The sequence below is a fragment of the Myripristis murdjan genome, chromosome 24, assembly GCF_902150065.1.
Source record: "Myripristis murdjan chromosome 24, fMyrMur1.1, whole genome shotgun sequence".
Classification (NCBI taxonomy): domain Eukaryota; kingdom Metazoa; phylum Chordata; class Actinopteri; order Holocentriformes; family Holocentridae; genus Myripristis; species Myripristis murdjan.
The window spans coordinates 24,391,577-24,418,347 of NC_044003.1; the positions used below are offsets into that span (position 1 = coordinate 24,391,577).

The 26,771-nt window shown below is 41.7% G+C and overlaps 5 protein-coding genes across 6 annotated transcripts; 2 read left to right on the forward strand and 3 right to left on the reverse strand.

The window, feature by feature from the left end:
• Window positions 1-253: 253 nt before the first annotated feature.
• arf6a (ADP-ribosylation factor 6a) lies at window positions 254-2,899 on the reverse strand. The gene is made up of 2 exons (XM_030047309.1): window positions 2,752-2,899; window positions 254-2,612 (listed from the first exon to the last, which is right to left on the reverse strand). The coding sequence occupies exon 2, from the start codon at window positions 1,846-1,848 to the stop codon at window positions 1,321-1,323; it is 528 nt and encodes a 175-aa protein (XP_029903169.1). The 5' UTR covers window positions 1,849-2,612; window positions 2,752-2,899; the 3' UTR covers window positions 254-1,320.
• Window positions 2,900-5,370: 2,471 nt separating this feature from the next.
• On the forward strand, window positions 5,371-14,575 carry prpf39 (PRP39 pre-mRNA processing factor 39 homolog (yeast)). 2 transcript variants are annotated; one of them, XM_030047405.1, is made up of 15 exons: window positions 5,371-5,528; window positions 6,803-7,255; window positions 7,897-8,090; window positions 8,284-8,409; window positions 9,092-9,210; window positions 9,457-9,624; window positions 10,192-10,372; window positions 10,812-10,919; window positions 11,070-11,234; window positions 11,673-11,799; window positions 12,394-12,662; window positions 12,908-13,092; window positions 13,198-13,272; window positions 13,701-13,815; window positions 14,039-14,575. In XM_030047405.1, the coding sequence occupies exons 1-15, from the start codon at window positions 5,516-5,518 to the stop codon at window positions 14,126-14,128; spliced, it is 2,388 nt and encodes a 795-aa protein (XP_029903265.1). In that variant the 5' UTR covers window positions 5,371-5,515; the 3' UTR covers window positions 14,129-14,575. The 2 variants fall into 2 exon arrangements, with proteins under 2 accessions (XP_029903265.1, XP_029903266.1); XM_030047406.1 differs by having other exon boundaries at window positions 14,042-14,575.
• A 1,047-nt stretch (window positions 14,576-15,622) lies between these two features.
• On the forward strand, window positions 15,623-16,859 carry faua (FAU ubiquitin like and ribosomal protein S30 fusion a). The gene is made up of 4 exons (XM_030047611.1): window positions 15,623-15,704; window positions 15,845-15,989; window positions 16,424-16,479; window positions 16,632-16,859. The coding sequence occupies exons 1-4, from the start codon at window positions 15,630-15,632 to the stop codon at window positions 16,755-16,757; spliced, it is 402 nt and encodes a 133-aa protein (XP_029903471.1). The 5' UTR covers window positions 15,623-15,629; the 3' UTR covers window positions 16,758-16,859.
• Window positions 16,860-17,508: 649 nt separating this feature from the next.
• Window positions 17,509-20,590, reverse strand: fkbp3 (FKBP prolyl isomerase 3). The gene is made up of 7 exons (XM_030047610.1): window positions 20,365-20,590; window positions 19,916-20,017; window positions 19,524-19,625; window positions 19,268-19,403; window positions 19,039-19,106; window positions 18,808-18,905; window positions 17,509-17,926 (listed from the first exon to the last, which is right to left on the reverse strand). Exons 1-7 carry the CDS (start codon window positions 20,467-20,469, stop codon window positions 17,872-17,874), a joined length of 666 nt encoding a protein of 221 aa, XP_029903470.1. The 5' UTR covers window positions 20,470-20,590; the 3' UTR covers window positions 17,509-17,871.
• A 521-nt stretch (window positions 20,591-21,111) lies between these two features.
• LOC115356671 (heme-binding protein 1-like) lies at window positions 21,112-26,234 on the reverse strand. Its single transcript, XM_030047901.1, has 5 exons — window positions 25,753-26,234; window positions 24,852-24,946; window positions 24,473-24,614; window positions 23,602-23,785; window positions 21,112-22,854 (listed from the first exon to the last, which is right to left on the reverse strand). The coding sequence occupies exons 1-5, from the start codon at window positions 26,003-26,005 to the stop codon at window positions 22,683-22,685; spliced, it is 846 nt and encodes a 281-aa protein (XP_029903761.1). The 5' UTR covers window positions 26,006-26,234; the 3' UTR covers window positions 21,112-22,682.
• Window positions 26,235-26,771: the final 537 nt, after the last annotated feature.

A 26,771-nucleotide genomic window follows, 5' to 3' on the forward strand; every position in this document is an offset into this window, starting at 1 on the left:
AAAATAAAACAGCATTGTCTATAATCTATGAACAGAAAGTTGATTCGCCTGACTGGCTGCATGACCTCAAGTGTACAGGCAGGTGTTGATGGCTAAAAAAAAATAAAAATAAAAATGGAGGGTCCCAGTCACTGAAGCACCTATGTGGTGGGGATAGGGACGTTAGTTAACACTTGCTGGGGTCCAAAAGTCAGTCAGAAAGAGGCAAATGTGCACATTGGTCAAAAGGCCCGAGCAAACCCCTCCCCCTCCCTTCCACTGTGAGCTAGCTGTTTATCCCCCACCCAAAGTGCACACTCAGCTGTGTGAATACTTTCTGCCATAGTCAGTGTCTTGTCTTTTAGGGCACCTGTAACATGGGTCCCTCCAAAGGCAGCTGAAACTACAAATACTCAACTGTAATGGAAGCTCTTGGAAAAAGAAAAAGAGGCAAAAAAACAAAACAAAACAAAACAAAACGATTGGTGGTAATAGATTCGGACCCTGAAACAACAAAAATATATATCCATATCACAGTGTGTGTATATCCACCATCCACATAGTGTCTTTCAAACAAACCGCCACAGTAGACATTATGGATGTAATCACTGTACAGGAAATAAGTACGAGCACATTTCCTCCATCGTGTACAATCATTGATGAAAACAGTACTTTTGCGAGGTCCTAACAAGTCCGTAACACACATTCTTACAAATAACAGTGGCAGTTGGAGCCATGAACGGTGATATGCTGATGTAGGCCGTAAGTTTCCGGTAGTACAGATATGAACATGTTACACATCCTCACAGTGGACGTGGACTTTCCCATCCACTGAATTTGATGTTGGGTCATGAGAATACTGTGTGAAAGCTGAGTAGGGGGGGCAGTATCCATGACTGTAAAAACTATAAATGTACGCCCTCACCCACAGTCCCAAAGTCACCCCCCCCAAAAAAAGAAATTAAACAAAGGAAAATAAAAATTGCAGGAAGAGCTCAAAGTAAGGTTATGGCATATTTAAACAGTACTGATTATAGAGAATGTATAAGTGAAATACTACAGAACCAAAAAAAGCTAACTAAGAAATGAAAGCCAGCCAAAACAAAACAATTGCCTTGTTGTTTAAAAGAAAATTTGGGTTATAGGGAGGTCATCATCATTAAAGTGGAAACAAACAAAAAAACAAAAACAAAACAAAGAATATAATTGCTCCTCTCTTTGATATACGCAGCAGAGGATGTGTTATTAATTGCTTCAGATTGCATGGTTTTCCTCACGTTTTCACTCTTCTTTCAGCTTGTTGCTCACAAAACAGTCTATAGGCTGGTAGGGGGAGAAACATTAAGATTTGTAATTTGAGGTAAGCCAGGTCAGGCCCTCGTATAGTCCGTCCCCTGAGGTCGCACACGAAGGCTGAACGTACCAATTCCTATCTCGGATCCGGGTCAGGCCCAGCTTCTCCTGGATCTCGTGGGGTTTCATGGCATCCGGGAGGTCTTGTTTGTTGGCGAAGATCAGGATGATGGCGTCTCTCATCTCCCGGTCATTGATGATCCGGTGCAGCTCCTGCCTCGCCTCATCTATCCTGTCCCTGTCGGCACAGTCCACCACGAAAATGAGGCCCTGAGTGCCCGTGTAGTAATGTCTCCACAGCGGCCGGATCTTGTCCTGTCCTCCCACGTCCCACACGTTGAATTTCACATTCTTATAGGTGACCGTCTCCACGTTGAAGCCCACGGTGGGGATGGTGGTGACCGACTGCCCCAGCTTCAGCTTGTACAGGATGGTGGTTTTGCCGGCAGCATCAAGTCCAAGCATCAATATCCTCATCTCCTTGTTGCCAAAGATCTTCGAGAGCATTTTCCCCATCTTGCCGGCTGTGCATAAATACTTCTTGGGAGGGAGAAAAAATAAAACTTCTCTTATGAGAGTAAAGTCTGACAAGTTACAGTCTCAGTGTCTGCCAAAAGCCATCCACGTGATGGTAGTAGTGGGCTGACACAAGCGTCAATACTCAAAAAGGCGGTGACTGTCACAAGTTTGCACAGAGCGGTAAGAAAAAAAAAAAATAGTCGGCGTACAATTATTCCGATTATGGACTGACCTGAGCAGGTGAATGTGCGCCAGCGGATTCAAAACGGAGTAGTGTGATGATCATGTAGCCCTCGCAGAACTGGGTGGGGATATTATTCTCATAATCCACCGCTCTCACATGAAAGAAGAAATTATTAGCTCGCCCTGTTTCAAACTAACCCGATGAGCGCACACTTCCGTCAAGAAAAAAAATCCACATTTCAAGCGCCACACTTTTCCCCTTCCAAAATCCAGCTGGACTTTTCTTACAGCGAGAAGCTTTTTTTTTTCTTTAACAAACAGCCCAGTATGATTGCGCTGTATAAATTAGGCCCTGTCCAAGCCAAACCCCGGAGTTCCCACTTCCTCCTTGGCTGCCGGGTGTCCACACTTTGCCCTTAGCCGAATCCGATCGACGGATTCAAAAGCACCGTGGGTTTCTGGAGCGCATTATTACAGGGAACAAATTAAAGCGCTCCCGTGGGCGTCTGCGCCGGGACATCCAGAGGTAGAGCGTTCAAAAAAAGGTCATTGATTCATCCGACTTTCTTCTCTTCCCCCTGTGACACAAGAGCGGTCCAGAAAAGGGAGGGGTGTTAGTACAGAAGACAACTTTGCATCGGCAAGAGAGGAAAAAAATGTGCTCCGTGGCGAGCGGATTGAATAAAACACACATTAGGCAGAAAGTGCGGGAGATACCTGCGTGTGTGGCGGTGTCCCCCCGTCCCCGGCAGGCTGCTCGTCCCCGCTCAAGCCTCACTCTCTTCCTCCCTGTGCCCCGGCCGTGCAGTCACAGCGGCGGCGCTGCTGTGTTACCGGAAAAGGTGCGGACCCAGATCAGCCGCCACTTCCTCTACACACGGCTCCCGCACTGCTGATGCCTTCAGGGCCGCCTCGGAAACCCCGCCTTCCAACACCCGAGGAAAAGCCAATGCAAGTGCTTGTGGTAGGAAACAGTAATGAAAAGGACATTGCATCCGGTTGAAGCGGTGAGAAAAAAAGTCATATTAGAACAATTACCGGGTGTCATGAGCATTACTTTCATTTGTCTGTTCCCAGGCTGTTATTATCGTTGTGTAAGTATGATGTACTATCTATTGTTTTTTTTCTTGCTTCATGTTTTTTTTTTTTTTAAAGCTTTCTTGCTTTTGATTTTTTTTCTTTAATCGTTTTTATTTTTCCTGCTTTTATTGAATTTTAAACTATTAATGTTTTCTTCAGTGTTTTGTTTTTCGTAATGTATTTCTATGCCTCTGTAAAGCACTATGAATTGCTTTGTGTACCAATGGTGCTATACAAATAAAACAAAAACCTCACCTTTTCTTTATTATTCTTGTTATTAAGTAATATTTTAAATGAATGAATTATGAGTGAAATGTTGGCCCATCAATACAGCCTACAGTAGTTTTTTGTTTTTTTTTGAATGAAGCATCCACACATATTATGTAGCTAGGCGACTTTGTGACAAATTTGCATCATATGTATGAGCGGCATTTTAATTATTTGTTAGTCAAATGTTGTTGTACATGTTTTTGAGCAACAAAATGTAAACTAAATAGTGTTAGGATGTAGCTGCAGATGTTGTTCCTTCAACATCAAAAGATAGATAGATAGATAGATAGATAGTAAGTAAGTAGTAGTAATTATGTTTAATTTGTTGTGCTGCTGTGATCGAAAATAAACGTATTCATTCATTCATTCATTCATTCATTCATTCATAGATAGATAGATAGCAGGTTGTCCAGACTTTGTACAGGGACAGTAGTAGACTACACAAACTATACCTATCAACACTAGGAGAAACATATATCTTTGGAAAAATTAAACACAAGGAACAAAATAAAAATATGGATTGATACAAACAATATAACAAAAAGATAAACCTTTGCATTACTTACAAGAGTAATTGAAATAAAATATACTAAAATATATCAAAAGAATATTTATAGACCATTCACCTATGAACCTTTGCATAGACTGTGCATAATGAAATATATCTGCAAAGTATCTATAGAATACAATATGCATAAAATGACTACTAAAATTACATGAAGAATTTTTTAAAAGAAAAATTTCAGTGTTACATTAGCTATTTACGCAGTATGCCACACTGTAAATCTAGTAACATCATTTCTTTTAAAATGGTAACTTTGGTATCATAAAAAAAATGTTGATGTGCGCTTCCTCTATAATTCCTACCGCACGTGAAGGCGGCATACGCCATTTGGCATGCGCGCGGCAAAACGTGACGTGCAGACCGGTCCATTACTACAGACGGGACGCCATTTGAGCTACCACTGAGTATTTAACATGGAAGTGGGATATTATATCGAATTTCACCTTCTCTAAATGTGTCTAACACGTCTGCAGCACGCGGGACCCCTATATATATATTTATACATGAAAACAACGAGGGCTGCGGTGATGATCTCACGAGCCTCTCCGAGTCTTCCCATTCATTCAAATCTTTTTTTTTTTTTTTTAATCTTTATTTCAAGCCATGAACAAAGAAGACAATATTGCTTACAAATTTATGATGCATTAAGACCATAAAACATAACAAAAAAGAAACAAACAACAAAATCTAACAAAAATAAGAAATAAAGTAGCCTATATGAAAGAAAAAACTCACTTAAAGGCTGCATACATTCATTGTTTTGACAGATTTTTTGTTTTGTGAGGAAGAAATCGTTCACATATATTATTCCATTTCCTTCATGAATACAAAGAATTGAGTTTTGTGTTTGTAAATTTGTATATGTGAATGTAGAATTTGGCAAGAAGTACAATTAAATTGATGCATTAAAATGTATTGTATGTCGTGTATGTTACTATAAACATAGCAACCATATGTAATTTTTTTGTATAGAAAAATAAAATAACTAACATCCTTCCACAGGCCATATGTATTATTTACAAGTAAGTGGGGGGCAAGTTTCAGGAAGCAACTCACAGGAAGAGCATTTCATATCTGTGTAAGCCTTTAACTTTTGTTTAAAAAATAAAATAAAATCTGTCTGTTTCTGCTATGTATCGTTCTTAATAAAAGTCTTAGAAAACTGACAGCATAGTAAATGTTAGTGCTATAATAACCACTCCACGGACAGGAGAACAGGACAAGAACAGGACGCACAATTTATATGAACTGCTCAGAAAATATTAAACATGGAGCAAAGCGCACATGTAAAAACAAATTAATTCCCATAAATCAGAGTTACTCCAGATGAATTTGTTCGCCACGTCGTATAACACTAACTCTGCTCAACATTTTAAAGTCCGACTCCTCTCTCTCTCTCGGTCACGTGTGCGCACGGAACGCGGACGCCGTACCGAGCATGCGCAGTGCGCCCCTCTCCGCGGAGCGACTTCAAGTTGTAGAGAATGAGAGGTGAAGCGCGGCTGCGGTCGTTGTTGGCTAGATAAAGTACCCGAGATAACGACACACTAGTTTGAGCGAAATTTCATGGAAGATACTGGTAAGAGGCCGAAACACATGTCTTTGGTCATAAAAGTTGTACAGCACGGCGAAATTTGTGTAGCCAGCCACGGGCATAGCAGCTAACGCTAGCCTAGCTAACGTGGAGAGCCAGCTGGTCTAGACTATTCACTGGAACGATAGGATAGTTTTCTGGCACGTTGCATTTACTTTGGTGAAGCGCTTGGTGGGTAAGGTTACAAAAATACAACACTGAATGTCCAAAGTTACATATTAGTTACTATTGTTAGCCCTCGTCATTTGGAAAATGTAGCCTGTTGGCGTTACAGTTAACTGTGGAGGTAGCGTATCGTGCATGTTGAACGGTAGCCAGCGTTAATTTCGGGCAGCGTCGCTTGCCAAGAAATAGTCTAAGTCGAGGACCTGCAGTTAATAGTTAACGTGTGTTAGCTAACATTAACGTTAGGCCCAACCTGGCTGAACTTTGACTGCACACACCGTCCCGGTTGCAACAGCGTCAATTAAAATTATGATAAATGTAGCCGATCATCGTGTAGTTTTGTTTACTGCTGTATAGCGACACTAAATCGGCCGATTTCAACAAAGCTACATATTATTTTAGACAGCAATTTACACCGCAGCAGGCATCCGTGTATGATCAACAGTTACGGAACAAGGAAGTGCCTTGTAGCAGCAGCATGACCTTTATAGGTGTTTAACCTTTGAGCAAACTTCACAAATTACTTAAAAATAATTTCTTGCCTGCCTAAATGTTTAGATACATTGAAAGCGAGATTATCGCAGTTATCCAAAAAGTAAGCAAAATTAAAACTAGTTGTGAAAAAGCATTTTAAGTGAAATAAAAAATAGACTTTAGAAAAAATAACAAACGATATTGTGTAAACTAACTAAAATAAAATAAAACTATGTGGAAAACGTATTTAGTTTGTGTTAGTTTGGTTACGTGTGGGCACAACAACATGAGGTGTTGGTGCTAATGTTTGTTGAGACTGTGTTTGGAGTGCAATACCTAATCTGACAAACAAACTCCACTCCAGAATAATAAAAAAAGAAACTACTTAAAACTAAACATTATTAAACAATAAAAACTAAACTGTAATGAGAAAACCCACTCTGGAAATTAACCGAAACTAAACTCAATTGAAAGCAAAAAATTAGATGTGTGTGTGTGTGTGTGTGTGTGTGTGTGTGTGTGTGTGTGTGTGTGTGTGTGTGTGTGTGTGCGCGCGCGTGCGTGCCTCACATCTATATGTGGTAAATGTGTATATTCTGCTTGCCTGATGTTTTTAATAGACCTGCACCTCTCAGATGAGCCCATGACGGGAATGCTGGACACAGACTCCCCAAACAGTGGGGACTCTCCTGCCATGGAGGGCGGCGGGGACGGCTTTCTTCCTGGCCTTCCTGTTCTTGCCAATGCTGCTGAGTGGTCCCTGGAGCAGGTTCCTCCAGACACTCTCACCACCATCTTGCCTGAAGATTCAGATTTGTCCCAGGATGCTCCGGGGCAGCAACAGCCAAACCAGCAAGTGAATTCCGCAGAACTAGGATCAGTGGAGAAGGCGGTGGAGCATTTCCAGATTGCCAGTGCTCAGCTCTACCAACAGGAGCAGCCACCGCCACCGCCACCGCCACCCACAGAGGAGGCCCAGCAGCCGTCAGTAGAGTACACGACAGAGTCCTCGCAGTCTCTGCAGCAGAGCGAGGACATGACTACAGAGGCCACAGGACAAGATGGCACAGGAGGTAATTAAAATAGATGTTTTACTGCTTGCTACATATCCCATATATGTATATGTAAAAGTGGTTCCTTTAGGTGGAAACGGATTTTTAAATACCTGACTTCAAATCAGAAAATCAGAACAGCTCTTACAACTACAAGGGATGGGAATCACCAGAAGCCCTGCAATATATTACCACGATACTTAAGTTACAATATAATAGCATTGAGATTTTAAACATGTTGCAATATGCTCAGTATTGTGATAACATTTATTCCAGTACATTGTGATTTATTACCTTTTTTTTCAACTGGAAATTATGTTCCCAAGGGAAGACTTTGACAACATGTTTTATCTGTTAAGATAAAGTGTTCATTCTGTTCATCTCAGTCAGCCAGTCTTCAGTCATTTTTATTGCAGGAAAATGGGATGGCAAGATAACATCAACACTTGGTCTCCATGTATCAATACAATATTGCCATACAAAATGTTGCGAGGCTATGCTGTATGGACACCCCCTCAAATGAAATGAATTACCTGTTGCTTAATTAAGCGACTTTAATCACTAACGTTTTGTGGTGGTTCTGGTCTCATTAGTTGATCTACATTGAAAAGCTCCAGCTATTAGGACGCCATCATTTGATACCTCTTGGTTTCCTTACCCAGATGGGACCCAGGAGCCACAGATGACAGAGGATGGCATGGAGCTGGAGGATGCATCCAAAGAGACGATAGAGGAACCTGCTGTTCCTGCAGAGCCACAGCTTCCTACTGAGTTTGAAAAGCTCTTTAAAGGGTGTGAGGATAACCCAGAGGACTTCAATGGTTGGGTCTATCTGCTGCAGTATGTAGAGCAAGAGGTGAGAAATTGTCAGGAAAATTATGTAGCATAGTTCTCTTAAGATTCAGAAGAAGGCTAATTTACATCCTTAAGTGATTATGCAGCAGAGATACAGGCTAAGCGAAGAGTTATTATACTAAAAGAGAAATGTTAATGTATTGAAAGGTGTTGTGAGATTATGTTAAGAATTTGTTCACTCATTTTTTCCACAGAATAACCTTGTAGCTGTGAGAAAGGCATTTGATGTATTCTTCCTCCGCTACCCCTACTGCTACGGCTACTGGAAGAAGTATGCAGATATAGAGAAAAAACATGGCAACATCCAAGTTTCAGAAGAGGTAAATATCAGAAAACAGTTTCTATAATACATCAGGGATATGAAGATCTATTTCTCTTCTTGTCTGGAGCACACACATACATGTTGATTAGTAATTATTGCTTTTCTGGCATTCATTCCCTGTTTTCTATGTGAAGTCCTGTTCGATCAGTTTAATATGATACATCCTCAACAAGTCGGGACATGCTAAATGAATTTTTAACAGCAATACTTGAAAGAATTACCTGCAATATCAGCACAGTAGCCTGTTATTGCAGGGCTGCTAGGGATTGTCCAGCCTCCTTACAGGGTCAGACAATATCCTTGTGGCTATAAAGGTCAGCCTCGAGTTTGAGGGCCCAGGTTGAGCTGTGTTCGGACAAGTTGTCCCGTCCAGTGGCTGATCCTGTGCTCTTACCTCAAAGTGAAGAGGGTAGCATTAAGTAGGCCTATCACAACGAGTATAAATAGATTCAAGAGCACCTTGTTTTACTTCTTTGGGATACACATGCAGTATTGGCATGATCACTGATTCTCCCAAACTAACTTGATCTGTTTATGTTTTAAATGTGTTCTAGGTCCAGCCAGAGTGTATTTGCTGTTTGTGTCCAGAAATAGCCGTTTATGGAATTGTCATTCCCTTATGAATGGATGTAAAGTATTCCAGTTATTGACAGCCTTGCTTATTTTTCATCTGTCCCAAGGTATACAGAAGGGGCTTACAGGTGATTCCTCTCAGTGTGGACCTGTGGCTGCACTACCTGGCTTTCATCAAAGAGAATGCAGACCCCACTGATCCAGAGACCGAAGGGCGCATTCGAGCGTGAGTGAAAGTCACTCTTACTTTGCTGTGAAACTTTTTCCCTCCTGTGGTTGTGTTCTCTTGTCAGCAGCACAGATGCATCAGAAATGTCAGGAATTTATACATGTACAGTTCAAATGTAACTTACCACATCACTGTAGGTGAATGTACTTAGATAAGACAGTTTATACATTGTGTGAACAATGAACCAGAGAGATGAAAGACAGTTGCATGAGGATAATTCTCACCATTTTTTCCACCCATTAGTGCCTATGAACATGCAGTGCTTGGAGCAGGCACAGACTTCCGCTCAGACCGCCTGTGGGAGTCATATGCCAACTGGGAGACAGAGCAGCAGAAACTTGCGAATGTCACCGCCATCTATGACCGCATCTTGGGCATCCCAACTCAGCTGTATTCACAGCATTTCCAGAGGTAGGCTGACACAACGGAATAAGCATTCTGTTGTTGACGACTTCAAATATTTGGATCTGATTTTATCTACTGCGCAACAAAGAGAGAACACTGAAGTGCTGGAACTTATTTGAAGTATCTGCTACTGTGTGACTATAAAAGCTTTATACAGAATTGCCAGTGCTGATGGCTTTTGTCATCAACTCTGCAATGACAGCTACTCTATGGACATGTCCTCTGTAGTCAAAGAATGAAATTTCGGTTTTGATGTGAAGAAACTGTAGATGAGACCAAATGAGTGGCCTAGTGTTATGGAAACTCAGTATGTGTCATCTTTGGCACTCAGCATTAGTAACAATTTGGGTAACACTTTGTGATGGACTAGTTTTCTATCCAGATAGTGTACTTAACTAAAATGTTTCACACCAGGGGAATCTAAGACAACATTTATTTTCTTTGAGCCACGTTCACTTAAATAGCACTTTTTTTTAAGTGTAGCACCGTTTTCTATATTTGTCTTTGGTGCTCTATTCTGAGCTTTGTGAGATCTGTTGAACGGTAAATAACATTTTTATTTTGTTTTGACAGGTTCAAAGACCATGTGCAGAACAACAACCCCAAACATTTCCTGTCTGAGGAAGAGTTTGTTCAGCTGAGGTTGGAGCTCTCCAAAGCTAACCTGGCAGCCAACATTGGTGAAGATGGAGACACGCCTGTTGCTGAGGAGGAGCTGCCGCCTGGTACTGAGGATCTTCAGGATCCTGCTAAGGTATAACTTGAGCTCCCAATGGCACCGGGGGAGCAGTATTTACAAAATTACTATAGGGAAGCAGGTGCTTGCCTTTTCTTCCATGGTGAGAGGGAAAGAAAGGAATCTGCTCAGGTTTGAATAGGTGTCTTTCCATCAGCAGCCAAGCCAAAGAATGCCTGGGGGATTCAAGTTGGCATCCAGTCAGGGACTCTGCTAAATCTGGGTCAGGATCGACCGTGGCCCAATGACTCCACCTGAACCCAGAGTTGGCCAAAGGCTGATATGCTGGGTGCATACATACCTGCCCCTCCACAGGCTTCTTGTGTCTGGCAGTCTCATGGTGATGTAAATCCTTGGCTGCAGGACTTGCAGTTTTTACATCAAGTGGAGAATGTGATACGGTTAATAGTACGTGAGGGTGATGACCATATTGTGCTGTGTTTGTGTCCAAATATAGAGGGTGACAGAGATTGAGAACATGCGCCACAAGGTGATTGAGACTCGGCAGGAAGTGTTCAACCACAACGAACATGAAGTCAGCAAGCGTTGGGCCTTTGAGGAGGGGGTGTGTACTCTTATGTTTTCTCTCTGCCAATATTGTATTTACTGACTACTTTTTAGACTTTGGCATTATGAAAGTGGTAGATGATTGATGAGCACATACACAGTTTACTGAGATTGAGGGATGAGTTTCTAACATTATTTCTCTTTTTAGATTAAGAGACCGTACTTCCATGTGAAAGCCCTAGAGAAGACCCAGCTGAACAACTGGAAGGAATACCTGGATTTTGAGATTGAAAACGGGACTCCGGAGCGTGTGGTCGTTCTCTTTGAACGATGCCTCATCGCTTGTGCGCTCTACGAAGAGTTCTGGACCAAGGTAACCTGACCTTTAACCTGTCACGCACTCTCACTGACCCCCTGCACTTCCCCATCAACGATGATATCACTTCGACACAGTAAATCGTCCTGCACTCTCTTTGCGTGTAACGTTGATATGTGACTGTATCTGTTGTATTAGGGGATGGCCAGCTTGCCACACAAGATTTGACTGCAGCATTTGCCAACTACTACGTTGCATCTTCTCCGTCTCCCACTACCTTACAGAAACTTATCTAATTGGTTCCATGAAGGTGCTGATGGGTTTACACAGAAAATTTCTAAAAACGATCTTGTCAATGAAGAAATTCACTGTTACTGTCAACTGAAAATTTAGGTTTAATATTTGTTGTTTTTCTTTTTGCCTTTCTCTTTCTCTGTTCTCTTCTCCACTCTCTCCTGCATTTCTTCCAACTCCTTTTTCTGTTTCACTCTCAAGTATGCAAAATATCTAGAGGGCTACAGCATTGATGGGGTGAGACATGTCTACAAGAAGGCGTGTACCATCCATCTGCCCAAGAAGCCGGCTATCCACCTGCTGTGGGCGGCCTTTGAGGAGCAGCAAGGTGAGTGACACACTTCCTCAAAGCAACATGCAAATGGAGCACAGTCAAACTCAATGAACTGAGCATCAGCCTCTGTTAAGGCTGAAAAAATATTTCCTAAGAATGAGACTGCATGACAGTACATAGGGCTACAGTCTTAAAAAACAGTATCTCCTCATGTAAATGGAGTTAAACCATACTGTCTCCTGTGCCTGGCTTCATTTTGGGAAAAGATTATTTTCTTAAATTGAGGTAAGTTTGTCTGTTTGAGGAGTACACATAATATTGAGGGTTTTTTTTTCTGAGCCCACCCACTGCACAATTTCACACTGATTTGAGTGTTTAAAAGCTGTGTAAGTGGCAATAGATATCTATAAGCCAAAACTTGGAAAATGGAAAATGTAGTAGTCATTAAAGGAACACAGTGGCTGTGTTGTGGCAGTTTATGATAAGTGGGTGAGAGTACTGTTTGCTCATATTTGCTATTACCCCAGCTACATACTATTGAAAAAGTTTTTTTTTTTTTTTTTTTTAAATCTGCACACAATCCCACTGAGGCAGTGCTTTTAAAAAATGAAATAGTTTGAAAATTCCCTTGTTCTCTGTGTCCCTAAGGGAATGTTGAGGAGGCTCGTGGTATCCTGAAGTCTCTAGAGGAAGCAGTCCCAGGTTTGGCTATGGTGCGCCTGCGGAGGGTCAGCCTGGAGCGTCGCCATGGTAACTTGGAGGAGGCCGAGACCCTGCTTCGGGAGGCTATGGCTTCAGGGAAGAATGCAAGCGAGACATCGTTCTATGCTGTGAAGCTGGCCAGGCAGTTGGTGAAGGTGCAGAGAAGTATAAGCAAGGCCAGGAAGGTGCTGCTGGATGCTATTGAGAAAGACCAGGTAAGATCTGGTGAAATACTGGCCTGTAGACCCTGAGCCGGGAAATATGGACCATTATTTGGATTGTTTTGGTATTATTTGGATTGTTTTGGTATACCTGAGCCGATTCATTGTTGGAATGTAGTCATTTCATGTTGAATGCATCTAATAGTTTTTGAAAAAAATACCCTGCCACGCTCCCAAGTCTCCTTATTTGCAGGTTTTTTTTAGATACTGACTGGTATATTTTTTGGGTGTCTTTCCAGACGAGTCCAAAACTGTATCTGAATCTCCTCGAGCTGGAATACAGCGGAGATGTGCAGCAGAACGAAGCAGAGATCTTGGCTTGCTTTGACCGAGCCTTGAACAGCTCATTGCCTCTTGAGTCGCGCCTTCTCTTCTCCCAGCGCAAGGTCGAGTTCCTGGAGGACTTTGGCAGCGATATCAATGTGTGAGTCATCTGCTACTCTCATAGTCGGTGGAAAAGTTGACAGATAAGATTTGGAAGTGTTTTGTCATTCCTGATATTTATGTTCCATTTTTTACACTCTCTCAGGCTTGTTAAAGCATATGAGGAACACCAGAAACTACAAAAAGAAAGCGAGCCGACAAAGAGGAAAGCAGAGAATGGGTAAGAGAGATGCAACAGGGATCTCAAGGATCAGAAGCAGTTAGAATAACTTTGCATTCAGTTTGGTCGCAGTTTAACCTATGTGTGTAGTAGCTAATTATTGTGCTACAGTTCATGCAAAAGCATCGATACGTATGTTTAGTGGATGGTGCAGGCCAGCTCTGTGTCTTCTCAAAAGTGTAATTAGTTTAATGCATGCACTACAGTGTATTTTTAAACTCTAAACTCAGGGGATCCTCCTCATTTTTGGTCCACAGCCGTTGATTAAAGAGCTCATTTTCCAACAAGTCCACACTCCCCATGGATTGTTAGACTGACAGTCTCAATCTGTGCATTTTTGTGGCATATAGCTTTGGGATTTGAACCTTGCCGGTGGTTAAAATGTACTTCACCAGGTTAGACTGACTTGAAACCACTTGTTTCCACAGCGCTCAAGAACCTGACTCCAAGAGACAGCGGGTGGATGACAGTTCTTCAGGCTCAGGAACTCTTATGCCAGACATGCAGGCCAACAATTCAGCATACAACTACAACTGGTACCAGGTGAGCTCTATATCTGAGCAGTTGACAGGCACTGAAAATCAAGCATCCCTCACATTTACCAGATATAATACCTTGCATACTGTATGCAAACTTGAATCTATGTCCCTCCTAGAAAGCATTTATTTGAATTCAGATAGAGCTTCAGCAGGTAGAAATGATAATGGAAAAGTAGTTCTCTGTATTATGTACAAGTCGGCTAATATTTCTTTTTCCTCCTTTCCAGCAGCAGTATGGAAGCTGGGGGCAGAACTCGTGGGGGCAGTACAACCAGTACGCTGGCTATAACCAATACTACCCCCCTCCTCCTACATGATTGACAACATCTTCACCTGAAGAAGGAGACTCAGAAGAAAGCATCCTTTCTGTCCTGCCTAGATCTGTTTAGACCCTCTTTATTTGATCAGACATATTGTTTAAAGAAATTGATTGCTACGTTCATCTCCAACACTGGCTGCTTTTGTGTTTTTTAAATGCATGTGTTTGTGAAAGCAAGTTTATTTTCCCTCTGTGAAAAACACTCATGTTTTCAATTTTTTAGATTGGATGACTTAGTTTGGTCTCTCTTGAGGAAATTACTTGTGCTAAAGGTTTAGATTTGTGAAGGAGGCATTCATGGATGTACCTCTGAGCCCCCTGTTTCTGCTTTGTGAACTCAGATTTTTAATATTTCAAGGTTGTTTTGTTTCTGGAAAGAAACAGAAATGAAGAGTTTCATTTTTTATTTTGACTTAATTTCATAATAAAGAGACTGATATCCTGATGTTTTTTGCTTATTGAATGAATCTTCCCAAATGATCCCTTAATAGCTTCAAGGGTTGCTTAAGGTGGAACTCATTATTGTAGACTTAAGATAGTGAACCAAAAATATATTTCTCAGACATTGTAAAGAAAAAAGACACCACACACAGTGCTTACACAAAGAAGGACCTGTTTTCTAAGACAGAAATAAGCTTTTCCAGATGTTTACTGGGCACATGACCTGTCAGGGAACAAAGTCTGAGTGAGGCTGCAGTGGCAGAGTCCAGATCAACCACACTGCACGGTGATTAGTCTTTAGTTTTAATCACATTTGAAGCCACAATAAAATGACACACGGATGTTTTGTTGTGTTAAGTTAAACCTGTTCAAAATCCCTTAACCTGAAACGCTTGGAAACGCCATATACACAGCGTATTGCTACTGTCTGATGGCAAACCAGAAGCTGCGCACTGATAAATTAAAGTGACGGTGTGTTGCGTGTTGCTGGGCGGGGCCACGGCAGGCCTTCCCGGTTTACGTAAATCAGCACATGCGCAGTGCGGACCCACAGAAAGCCCTTTCTATGCTTAGCGTTGATCGACTAGCATCAAACGAGGTAAGGCCGAGGAGTAACTGAGCCAAAAACATTATATTTTCAAAACCTGTGGCAAAACTTCGCATGGAAGTGCAAGTATTATGTCGCTCTGTTCATAAATAATTGTCTATTTTGTGAAATAAACGTCCATTTGGTATTTTATGAGACTTTATGTAGCGCATGCCCCCATGTGGCTAGTGAGGCTAGCATGGCTAACGCTAGGCACCACAGGCATGTTACTCTCCCAGGCACGTTGCATTGAAACTTCAACTCTCTGTCTGTCAGTCGGTGGCCCTTTTTAATTGTAGCGTGTCTCGGCGTTAAGAGTATTTTATTAATGGCATTAAGTTACACAGGCATACTATTTCGTTAGCCAGTGTTAGCTGTGCCGTATGAAAACCTTAGTTAACATTAGCTTCCGGACGCCATCTATAATTTGGTGTTAAGAGTTGTGTTTGCTTTGTTTTGTTGCAGCATCAAGATGCAGCTCTTCTTGCGTGCCCAGAACACTCACACCCTTGAGGTGACCGGACAGGAGACCGTCAGAGACATTAAGGTAAAACATCAGGCCTCATTATGCCTGGTCATTTCACTCTGTTGCACCAGCTTGTCAGCCAGACCTGCCTGGCTCATGTCTGTAGTGATATGAGGGAGCTGTGCTTTGGGAGTAACACCAGGGTGTGTGGTGTGTTTCAGGCCCATGTCCAGGCTGTTGAGGGTCTCCTGGTTGAGGACCAGGTGCTGCTGCTCGCCGGATGCCCGCTGGAGGATGAGTCCTCCCTGGCATCCTGCGGTGTCTCGGAGCACTGCACCCTGGAGGTGGCTGGCAGGCTGCTGGGAGGTCAGTATACACTCTGCATCCAGCATCACACACATTTGTGGAAACTTCCCTAGTGATATAACCCTCTAGGAAATTATTATAATAAAAATGTGTTACCAAAGTTTGTATGTCAGGTGCTTTGTGTCTTGTTGACTACCTAAATAGCCCTTCAAATCAAATACCAACACCAGGCCTGTAATACATGAAGGTCAGCAGGTTTTCTTCTCAAGGCACAAGGTATAGGGTGACACAAATTCCTGCCTCTATTATAAATGGCAAAATCTGTCAGTGACCTAGTAATAATTTTCAAACTTTACATACATCTAAATGAAAAGCCGTTTTGGGGCACGGTAGTTCAAAAAAATGGTTAGGAAGGATTTCCAGAGATTGACATTGTCCTGGTTTAATATTACTTGTTTTGCGCCATAATTGCCTCTTTTCTGTCTCTCCTCCAGGTAAGGTCCACGGCTCTTTGGCCCGTGCCGGAAAAGTGAGGGGACAGACACCCAAGGTTTGAGGATTTACTGTTTTTTACTCGTTTACATTTGTGATGGAATTGTTATTAATGAGCTTGTTGGGATTTTCTTTGAATTTGTCACACAGGGTCATCATTCATTATCGTCGGTGAAATAATAAATGTCTGTCCCCTGTCGTTTTCTCCAGGTTGACAAGCAGGAGAAGAAGAAGAAGAAGACCGGCCGTGCTAAGCGTCGCATCCAGTACAACAGGCGCTTTGTGAACGTTGTGCCCACCTTCGGTAAGAAGAAGGGACCCAACGCCAACTCCTAAGTGCTTTAATGCCGGAGAGGAGAAACTCAACCATCCCATCAGTTTTTACCAAGTTCCATGTTATCTTCTTGTACAGATTAAAGATTTGGCTTGGACAAAATAGTTGTTTGGTTTGTGTTGTAAAGTCTGGGTCTGTTTTCAGTGAGTGTATTTGAAGGGTGTCTTTGTAATGCTATCATGGAACAAGTATTCTTTTCAAACATCACTCTTAAACCAAAGAGTCTTCAGATTACTTAAAATTATATGGCCTCAGAGGGAAATAGCAGGGGTTGCAAGCGGGAACTTTTCTCACTACTTTCAACTTAGTTTTGTGCATTAACACCACCTTAAATGAGATGATATTAAAAATGGGTACTAAGTAGTTGTATGTTATGCACATTATCATTGAACTGACAAATATGAACATTTTAGTAATTGTAGTTAATTGTGTCTGAATATTAAGTCTGCCTGTCATAGCAAACATCAAGAATTATAATTTAGGATAGTCAACTTCAGATCTTCTGTGTGCAATAGAATTGTGGGATCTGAGTTACCTCCTAAATTATTTTAATCCATAAGATTTTATGATAAACCTAAACCATGCCTTATGTGTTGGGGCATCCTACTAAATGCAAACTTCCTGTAAGGCAACACCCAGGGTATGTAAGTGATTTTTCAACTTGTTCAATGTAAACATTTTAATTGTGTGTATACTTACACACTTGATCACCGTATCTATTATGGCTGTTGAAATGATTTCCATACCCCAATATAACTTTGTTTCAATTCTATGAAACCGTTTTATTCAACTGTAACATTGTACATGCAAAAGAACAGAACAAAATGCAAACAAAAACCTGTCAGGTTGTCCCATATTTACAATATTGACAAGCCCTCACATTTTGGCCATGCTAGAAACGATAATTATGTTAAACTTCAGACGCTACAGTGATGAATAACCTTTCTTTTTAACCCAAGGTGTCATACATAATGAGAAATGAGAAAAAGCAGTCGAACTGGCAACCAGGCTCAGTAGAAACCAAATTCTATTGAAACTTGTATCTTTCCAGCATGGCCATGAAGTCCGTCCCCCCCTGCTCTTGGAAAGTAGTGCATGCTGGGTAATATTTGTCAGTTAATCCACAGACACCAGCTCGACCTCGAAAATCAGCTTTGCGTTGGGTGGAATTCTGGAAGAGCTGGAGTTAAGGAGAAGACGGGCATGTGTGCATATATTATATATTTTAATGACACTTTTCTGATTCCATTATCTACTACAAAATAGCGACCTCACGCAACCAGTGTTATTGTATGGCCATGTCAGGCTGACGGGTTTTGGCAAGAGCCTGCCTCTGAGATTCATAAGACCTAATACAAAGCCACATTAACTGGGAAGCCATTATGGTCTGTTTTCTCATTGGTCTACACAGGCCCAGGTTAATCAGCTGTGTCCAGGTTGCTGGTTTTCAAAGATTTAAGATGTTACTTACACAGTGCCACACACACACACACACACACACACACACACACACACACACACACACACACACACACACACACACACACACACACACAGGTGCAGATAACAGTAACTGAACATTTGCATTACACAACACTGCTCTGTCATTATGATGCGGCTGTGTTTGACAAAAGGCAAATCAATGTTAGTCTTTAGCCATTAAGTAGACTCTTTTCTAAAATGACTTACTGATAGGGTTACAATAACATTTCTCAGGTATGACAGCAGCTATGAATAAAGTAGTGAATGTTATGGGCTACAAATGACAGGCACAACTAACAAGAGGACATAAGCTGGCCTGGACTTCCATTTCAGCAAGTGTCCGCCCTGCTGAAGTGTCCTTGAGCAAAACACTGATTCCTTACAAGGTCCAGAGGTGCTGATCTGAAGCTGAACCTGACCTCTAACCTGCTGAGGAGGCAAAAATTAAAAGACACTTTCTCCAACATGGTTAATATATCTCACATTTTCATATATATAAACTAATATGTGACACATTTACATGACCTGGAAACAGTGAGGCAAAAACCTCTCTGTGCATCAAAAGGATACTTGGATTCAGGAAGCCCCTTCCTTCCATAAGCCCACTCGGGTTCAATCTCCACTCGGGCTGTTTCACCCTTGCTCATCAGCAGGAGGGCCTCATCCCACTAGGAGAATAAATCATCATTAGTGACACGTGGTCGGGGAAAGCGTCTTGTTGCAGAACTGTGGGAATTTTGGATGTGGAGCTGGACAAGTATCAAATAAAGGAAGCGGTGAAGACACGCAGGAATCACTCACTCCTCTGATGACTTTGCCCAGGCCGACTTTGAAGCTCAGCGGTTTCGTCTGCTTCTTCTTTCTGGCCGCTGTAAAGAGAGAAGGCCGGCAGGTTTTAACGTGGACGACACCATCTTCACCACGAGAAGAGGGGCTCATCACAAAGCTCAAGGGCTGCTTATTGTCTGATTTCATCTACTAATGTTGTTTACTGGGTGCATTAGACTAAGAGGGCTCGGTGTGAGGTTACTTGTGGGAATATTGGTGTCGAAGACGGTTCCGTCCTCCAAGGTGCCGGTGTACCAGCAGCTCACAGTGTCGCCTTTCTTTGGGAAGTTAGTCTTGTCGCCTTTCTTCAGCACTGACTTGGTGAACCTGGGTGGACCCTGGGGAAATCCACACCACGATGATGATTACTTACAACTTTAATAGCCGCTGTATGGCCAGAATAGAAAAACACACTGTCGACTATGATGAAAATGTGGGGTAAAACTCAAACTCAGTACCTCATCCACAACTTCTGTCTTCACTTCTTTGGGCTTGTCTTCAATTTTCACAGCTTTGACCTGCTCAGCCACATCCTCAACAGGCTCTGTGCCTTTGAACCTCTGCAAATGGAAGAGATACCATGAAACACACACACACACAGAAAAGATCATGTATCGTAGTTAAGCATCACCACTCATATGCTGCAAAATCACAAAAAAGTTGAAATAGAGTTAATTTGTGCGATGTATCTAAAGGGTCTTTTGAACATTGGAATGATATCAACAAACTTACAAAATCTGCTTTATTCAAAATGTGAATGTAATTCAACAACACTATGCACAATCCGCTCTCATGATCACACTTCATGCATGTTCCCACTGTTTCCAAAAGGGCACAAGCCACCACTTACTTTGCTCTCAAACAGCTGATTGTAGGCAACTATCAGCTGCTCTTTCTTGGCTGTTTTGGCAACATTTTTTATGTTTCCCATCAGCTTGTGCTCTGCAAGGAACTGAAAGAGAAAAGGGCAGGGGAGAGATTGAGCTGTGCATCAGAAGTGCATCAGTGTGTCTGATAAACAGGCCTAAACTGAGCCATGTGAGGCAGGTGGAGGTAAATATTTGATATTGCAGGCGTGGTGGCATCATGTATGTCTTGCAATATCATGTGTGTGCCTTGGTTATTTTACATGTGAGGCTAACTGTCCAGAGTGTGAGCCCTGGCTGCTGACAGGGTAAACACTGCAGGCTGCTGTTAGCTAGCCCTGATGCTGCATGCTGCCTCACAGTGAGCATTTCAAACTGCGTGCACACCAAAACAACGAATACATCCCCCGACACGCCACGCGACGAAACATACCGAGTGTGCTGCATTGTCCTGAATGAACTTAATAATGTCTTTTTTGGGCAAGTCATCACTTTTGAGCTGCTCCTCGCTCCACTCCCGTGTTGGTTCATCCGCCATTTTGAGGCACACTGGCTGGTGAACTTTCAGTTTCACCTCCGCGTGCACTTTTCCACACGGGAGCTGCGCACCGACTAAAACAAAACCACCGACAAACTCTGCCAGCTCACACACTTTCACATATAAAATACATGGAGAAGTTCAGACGCCATGGCTGCTGTGCACTCGGTCGATTAATGAGCACAAACCAAAAATATGAATTTGAAAATAAATAAATAAATAAAAATACTTCTAATTAGTTAAGCAAATGAAAGTCAAAACACATATTACTACATAAATACTATATATGGTTTATATGTAGGCTTATATATACCAAATATTCTAATATACAAACTTAGTCTGACTGAATTTGGTAGTGTCTCTGCCTCCCCCTAGTGGGGAAAAGGAGGTATCAGTCTGTAGAGCGAAAGCTGTCACAATGAAATTAAAAAAAATAATAAAAAAAATTACTATAAATTAAATTACAAATAAATGCAAAAGTAACTTACTGAAAACAAAATAATTACAAATAACTAATATGTGAAGAGTCTTATTTCTGTATTAATGCAGCATTAGGATGCAGAAACAGTATCACCATTCTTGAGCTTCACTGCAGGTCAAATAAACTTGTTTCAACAACTTGTCAACAATGAGTAAGAGCACACAGATGAAACTCATTTTATTAAGCCTTTGAATTAAGGAGACAAATAGACAATTTCATATTTTGTAACTGTTCCCATGTCAGCATGGGAGCTGCAGCTGCAGAAAAATAAACACAGACACCACATGACTCACATGACTCTGTTCAGCTCCATCAGTTCAACTGTATATGACATATCAATTCATATTGTAGAATGTATGGGTTCACATAAACTGCAATCATTTTTGATAGACTGACTCCAAAGAGGAAAAATAAATTTCAACATTAAAAAACTTTACCATTGCACAGAGAGACCCATTCCTGAGAGCACTGAAAAATCAGGTATGGCAGTATATTACCAGAGAAAACACAATCCTTTCTCAAGAACCTGTCCTAAAAAACTTTATTTAATTCAATCCTTTTCAGTAAACAAACAAAAAATCTTCAATTTAAATCAGTCTTCTTAAACTTTCTTACTTATATTTAGATTCAAATGATTAATCTTCCTAAAAAGGAACCAGGCACCAACATTACTTGTACAGATATAAGAGTTTGTAGAAGAAAAAGTCCTTCCTTTACACTTACATAGGTAGCCTACAAAGGTTGTGATACAAGCATGAAAACCACACTGACAGACATGTGCTTTTAGCTGTCTGAACCCATTAAAAGGAGATATGACAAAATGATTTAAAATCTCTTACTGCATAAAGCAACACACTTTGCACAGTAGAGGTAGTTCTTTAGTGTAGTACAGGTAGTTAGAGTTATTACTGGTGTATGAATGAACTTGAATGAATGTTTGAGGTATTCTGTTGCTTGCATTAGATAACGGTTTTGGTTTTGTATTTATCCTACGGATGGCATTTTGATGCCAGGAACATTTTATTCATTTTTCGACACAATAAACAAGCACTGAGAGTTAAGTATAAGCACTTTGTGTTAAATGCATTAAATGAAGGCTCGGCTCTGTTTGTGATCTGCATCAATGCTGAGGTATCTGCTAGTAATTCTAACAGCTGGTTTCCTTCTGACACATCAAGCGTCATTGTGCTATTGTACTGGTCCCACTCACACATAAACAAGTATTTCTGCATACCCAAGCAAACGTGGCATTTGGGGCTAGACAGTATATTGATAATATATTCATGTTGTGATGCAAGACCAGATATTTTCTTCATATCGTGATGTGGAGTGTTATTTCTCAAAAATGTCGTGTAAATATTATAAGAAAGCACCTATATCAATGTTGAGGTATACAGTCAAAGATATAATATTTGATTTTGATTTATTCTCATTGTCCAACACAAAGGCAGGACTGAGAGTCATTTGGATTTGTGTCAAAGAGAGAACTAACGGCCTTCTCATGAAGACACAGCATCACCATTAAGTCTTGATGTGTTATAAATGTGGACCCTCCCAACTCTGAGATTTGATAATTCACGTCTAATCTCTAAAAAAGCATATCTAAAAGTCCATGAAATGTTTTCCGTCCAGGGAAATCTAGAGGATCACACACCCAAAGTTGTCCACTGCCGATGCTAACATCTGAAAGTGTTAGAGAGCCGCTGGTTCTACAGCTCGCCATCCTGAGCTCTCACTGGCGCTCCAGGAACCAGACTTCATTGTGTCGGTGTGCAGCGGCGACGCTGGTGTACCCAGCGATGATGAACGAGTCGCTCACACACAGATCCGGGGAGTCCAGAAGCTCGGCTAATGCACGGATCTCGCTCAGGATAGTGGTTTCATTGGTGGGACCGGTGAACGTCCTGAGAAAGAGATGCAGACAAGACACAAGATGACCACCGACACAAGTTTTTTTTTTGTTTTTTTTTCATTTATGCACATGTAAAAAGTTGGTTTACTCATATGCATGAAATGTTACTTCATGAAGAAACTACATACACTTGCAGTTACAGAGAGGAAAGGAAAAATTCACCAATATAGACATGGCAGCTGATGTACTGAATTTTTGAGCTGGAATGAAAATCAATCTTTTCTATGTGGAATGTGCACCAATTTTACATCGATGTGACAACACAAATATACTCAAAGGCTGCTTTCCTACAAAAATAACTTTATTAAAGAATATTCAACATTATTACACACTGCCAACCAAATCTAGAAATAAATGCTGGGAAAATGAAGAATAAATAAATAGCTATATAAACATCAGTGCCGTTCAGTATCAGTGAACTGCTGACTATTTAAATCAAGAATAAATAGAAATAAATACATACACTAAGTGGCCACTTTATGAGGTGCAGTTGTACAATCTAATGCAGTTCAGTGCAACAGCTCTGCCATAACTTCTATCCTTTAAGAAAGTTTATCATGTTCAGTTTTTGTTGACATTGTGGAGAATGTGTACATTTAATTCTATGTTTATTACTGAGGTTGTAGTTTGCAGACGTCTTACTACATTATATAGATTCAGATTCTGCTCCAAGTCCTACCTCTCATTATGTTATCATTCACGCTAGCTACCACAGGCAGTAACCCGTGGCGACACCCACCTGCTGTAGACCACAGTGGTAGGCCACATTTCCATGGTGACGTCAGGGTCAGTGGGCAGAGGGGGCTGATCCTGCAGGTGGGACGGCAGGTAGTAGGCCACCGTCACATCTCTGGACAGGCTGAACCGGGCGTCATCCGTCCGCACCACTGTCACTATGGGGATGGTCATGCCCAGGTAACTCCCTGCCAACCATTCAGGACAATGAGAGACATTTCCCTATTTGTGACCATCATATCAGCATGATGCAAAATTACACATTTGTTATATAGATCATGTCATTCAACACTGCATTTGATTAATAATAACAACAGGCCTAATGTGACACAGCCTGCCTTTTTCTGTTGACTCTCTGTTCTGCTTATTTCTTCTGTTGATGCTTGATTTTTGTGATTTGTTGTGATTTTACTACTGATTTTAGGAATGTTATTATTGTCGTATTTTTATATGTTGTGTTTTTACTTATGGATTTTGGCTTTGTGCAGCACTTTGGTCAGGTGTAGCTGTTTAGAAATGTGCTTTATAATTACATTTGTGTTATGAATTCATGACTCAGTGATCATGGCTGAGTACGAAGTACACCGTCCACCTCAACGTTTTGTTGTTGTTACTGTTGCAACCAGATTTCAAATTCTTTATATGTACCTCGATTAAAATGAAGGAACTTGGACTCAGAATTCAGTTTTTTCAAGCCAAACCGTGATACAAACCATGCCGCAGCCTAAAATCTGTGGTTCAAACTGAACGGTGTAAAAGGTGTAATGCACTAAACCAACATCAATAGCCTGATCGAAGCGATGTGGGAAGGTCGCTGGCATGGTGAATGTGGTGTGGTGGGCTACTCTCTCTTGATTTGTGACCCTTCTGCTCACCTGAGGTATTCTGCTGGCAGATGTATCTCATAATCTTCATGAAGCCCATGCAGATGCTCTGCTCGTACGTGTCCTCCCGCACAGTGATGCACGCCCAGCACGCCTTCTTGTACACTCGCTTCTCATACATGACGCTGCCACACTGAGGAAAAGGCCAGGGCACATGAAGCAAAGCACAGGAGGACAATGGAGAGCTTATCATATATGAAAAACTACATCATTCTTACTGGAAATAGTAAGAGCTTGCAGGAAGTGACAGAAATCAGCTGACAGAATCCTACTGCAGCACACATGTTGCTATAATATGTGCAGGTTGTTGTAGTATGTCTCTGTATGACCGGTGGCAATTAGAGAGAGGTCAAATACAAGGCAGACTGACCTTTTCTTCACGTGTAATGAGGCTAAAAGGAACCATCTCCTTGTTGGGTGAGCTTTCTATGTCTGTGGTGAGCTGCTGGATGGGCTGGGCCATATCTGAAAAAAAAAAAAAAAAAAAAAAAAAGGGATTAGAGAAGAAAATTACAGCAAACCATATAGGTCATCTGCAGCTCAGACACAAAGCACACACCCACTGCATATGATTTGGTTTGCATGACACAAATCAACAGTTGATTTTTTTTTTTCTTGTTGTGAACATAGCATCCTCTGTTCCGACCGCAACTTCTGACCTGTGCAGATCAAAAATAAATTTGTCAATACTTCCAAAGAATTGACATTACTGCAGGGACTAAAACAGGTAAAATGTCATAAATGCAATAACTTTTGTGCATGGTCTCGCCCATGACACACATGTTGCAGATAATACACGATGCAATAATTATGTTTGGATGGTATTAAAGTAGAAAATACGGCGCCAAGCTACTGATGTTTGAGATCTGAAGCAGCAGTGTTCCAACTCAAAACAACTACGCAAGGACAGCCTTTGTCCTAATACAGCTACCACTATTTTGTAAATAATGCGCTGCAAAACTGCTTAGCAATGACAAAGTTGCATTGTGAGGGAACCATGGGTAACATTTCACTGAATACAATCTAGTGTGGAGTCAGCCAGTAAAGAAACAAAGAGGGTGGGAAAAGTTTATATATCTTACTTTTGCTGAAAGGTCTGAAAACTCGTTTTGCTGCAGCGTTGCACTAACATAGCAAGGATTATGTCCAACATATTGCAAATGATATACTGGCCAACATGTAGGCCTGCCCCATGCATATTTAACAATCACCAATCTAGGATAGAAAGCAATAAAACATTTATCCAAGAGTTATTACCGTGCCCAGCTCACCTTCTGGTATATCAATGCGATGCCCTCTACCAATATTTTGCCAGAAAGCCAGCAGCCTCTCCTGGCTCTCCTCCTCCACAGCCTCGGTGTCTCCGCCCGGGTCTGCGGCACCGACGGCCGGCTGCTCCCGATCCATATCCTCGTCCGTCAGGGAGTCCAGGTCCTCCAGCGTTATGAGACCCAGCCGAGACCCAGACTCTCCCCCGCGGCTGCTGTCACCTCCGCCGTTCATGCTGCACCCTCCGCCATCCATGACAGGCCAACTTGGCACAAGCACATAACAGACTGAACCCGGAGCTGCTTACTTTGCCTGCTCTGCCTCCTCGGCGGTGTTGAGACTCGCCGTCGGGCCTTTAGAGCCGTTTGTGTCGCAGGCGAGAGTCGAATGTACTCATAAAGTGGTGTTTATTTTACCACACTGTCTGCACTTTCTGGCAAAAATATTACCACCTCACCCCCGCCGCCCCTCCTCTTCTGTCGAACGTAGAGGGTAACCCTACATCTGAGAAACTCTCGCACTTACGCACGCATGCGCACTTGATTCGACACGGTAACGCTCGACTCTGCCCCAATTTGAACTTTAACCATTAAAATAACCTTGAACTTAAGCTTAACCATAACATTAGCCTTAGCCGTGATTTCAGCCTAACCTAAACCTGACCGTATTGTTAACAGCAACTGCACTCGCGAGAGTTCGAACTTTCGCAGATCTAGGGTTACCCTCTAGGCAGGACCCGCCTCCTCTTTCTTCTTCTTCTTCTTCTTCTTCTTCTTCTTCTTCTTTTTTTCAGCAGACTAGACTGCACGAACAGCTGCCACCCGCAGTTCGTTAAAAGGTTCCTGACTAGATGGTAATGCTGATGATTTTCGAAACTTATTTTTCCACAAATATGGGGAGGAATCAAATAGGCCTGCATGATTCTGTGTTTATTTATTTATTTATTTTTTAAGTAGGCCTACACGTGCCAGTGTATTTTCCTCCTCTTTATAAGAGTTTAGTGGTTTCCTTTGCTATAACA

Bases quoted from the DNA above. Each gene is read 5' to 3' on its own strand.
- arf6a (XM_030047309.1), bottom strand. From the start codon at position 1,848: ATGGGGAAAATGCTCTCGAAGATCTTTGGCAACAAGGAGATGAGGATA.
- prpf39 (XM_030047405.1), top strand. The intron at 8,410-9,091 runs GTAAATATCAGA...ATCTGTCCCAAG, and splicing joins ACATCCAAGTTTCAGAAGAG to GTATACAGAAGGGGCTTACA. The intron at 12,663-12,907 runs GTAAGATCTGGT...GTGTCTTTCCAG, and splicing joins ATGCTATTGAGAAAGACCAG to ACGAGTCCAAAACTGTATCT.
- faua (XM_030047611.1), top strand. From the start codon at position 15,630: ATGCAGCTCTTCTTGCGTGCCCAGAACACTCACACCCTTGAGGTGACC. The intron at 15,705-15,844 runs GTAAAACATCAG...GGTGTGTTTCAG, and splicing joins AGACCGTCAGAGACATTAAG to GCCCATGTCCAGGCTGTTGA. The intron at 15,990-16,423 runs GTCAGTATACAC...TCTCTCCTCCAG, and splicing joins GGCTGGCAGGCTGCTGGGAG to GTAAGGTCCACGGCTCTTTG.
- fkbp3 (XM_030047610.1), bottom strand. From the start codon at position 20,469: ATGGCGGATGAACCAACACGGGAGTGGAGCGAGGAGCAGCTCAAAAGT. The intron at 19,626-19,915 runs GTAAGTGGTGGC...TTCCATTTGCAG, and splicing joins ATCAGCTGTTTGAGAGCAAA to AGGTTCAAAGGCACAGAGCC. The intron at 18,906-19,038 runs GTGAGTGATTCC...TTATTCTCCTAG, and splicing joins TGGGCAAAGTCATCAGAGGA to TGGGATGAGGCCCTCCTGCT.
- LOC115356671 (XM_030047901.1), bottom strand. From the start codon at position 26,005: ATGGATGGCGGAGGGTGCAGCATGAACGGCGGAGGTGACAGCAGCCGC. The intron at 24,615-24,851 runs GTCAGTCTGCCT...CCTTTTCCTCAG, and splicing joins TCATTACACGTGAAGAAAAG to TGTGGCAGCGTCATGTATGA. The intron at 23,786-24,472 runs GTGAGCAGAAGG...AATGGTTGGCAG, and splicing joins CTGCCAGCAGAATACCTCAG to GGAGTTACCTGGGCATGACC.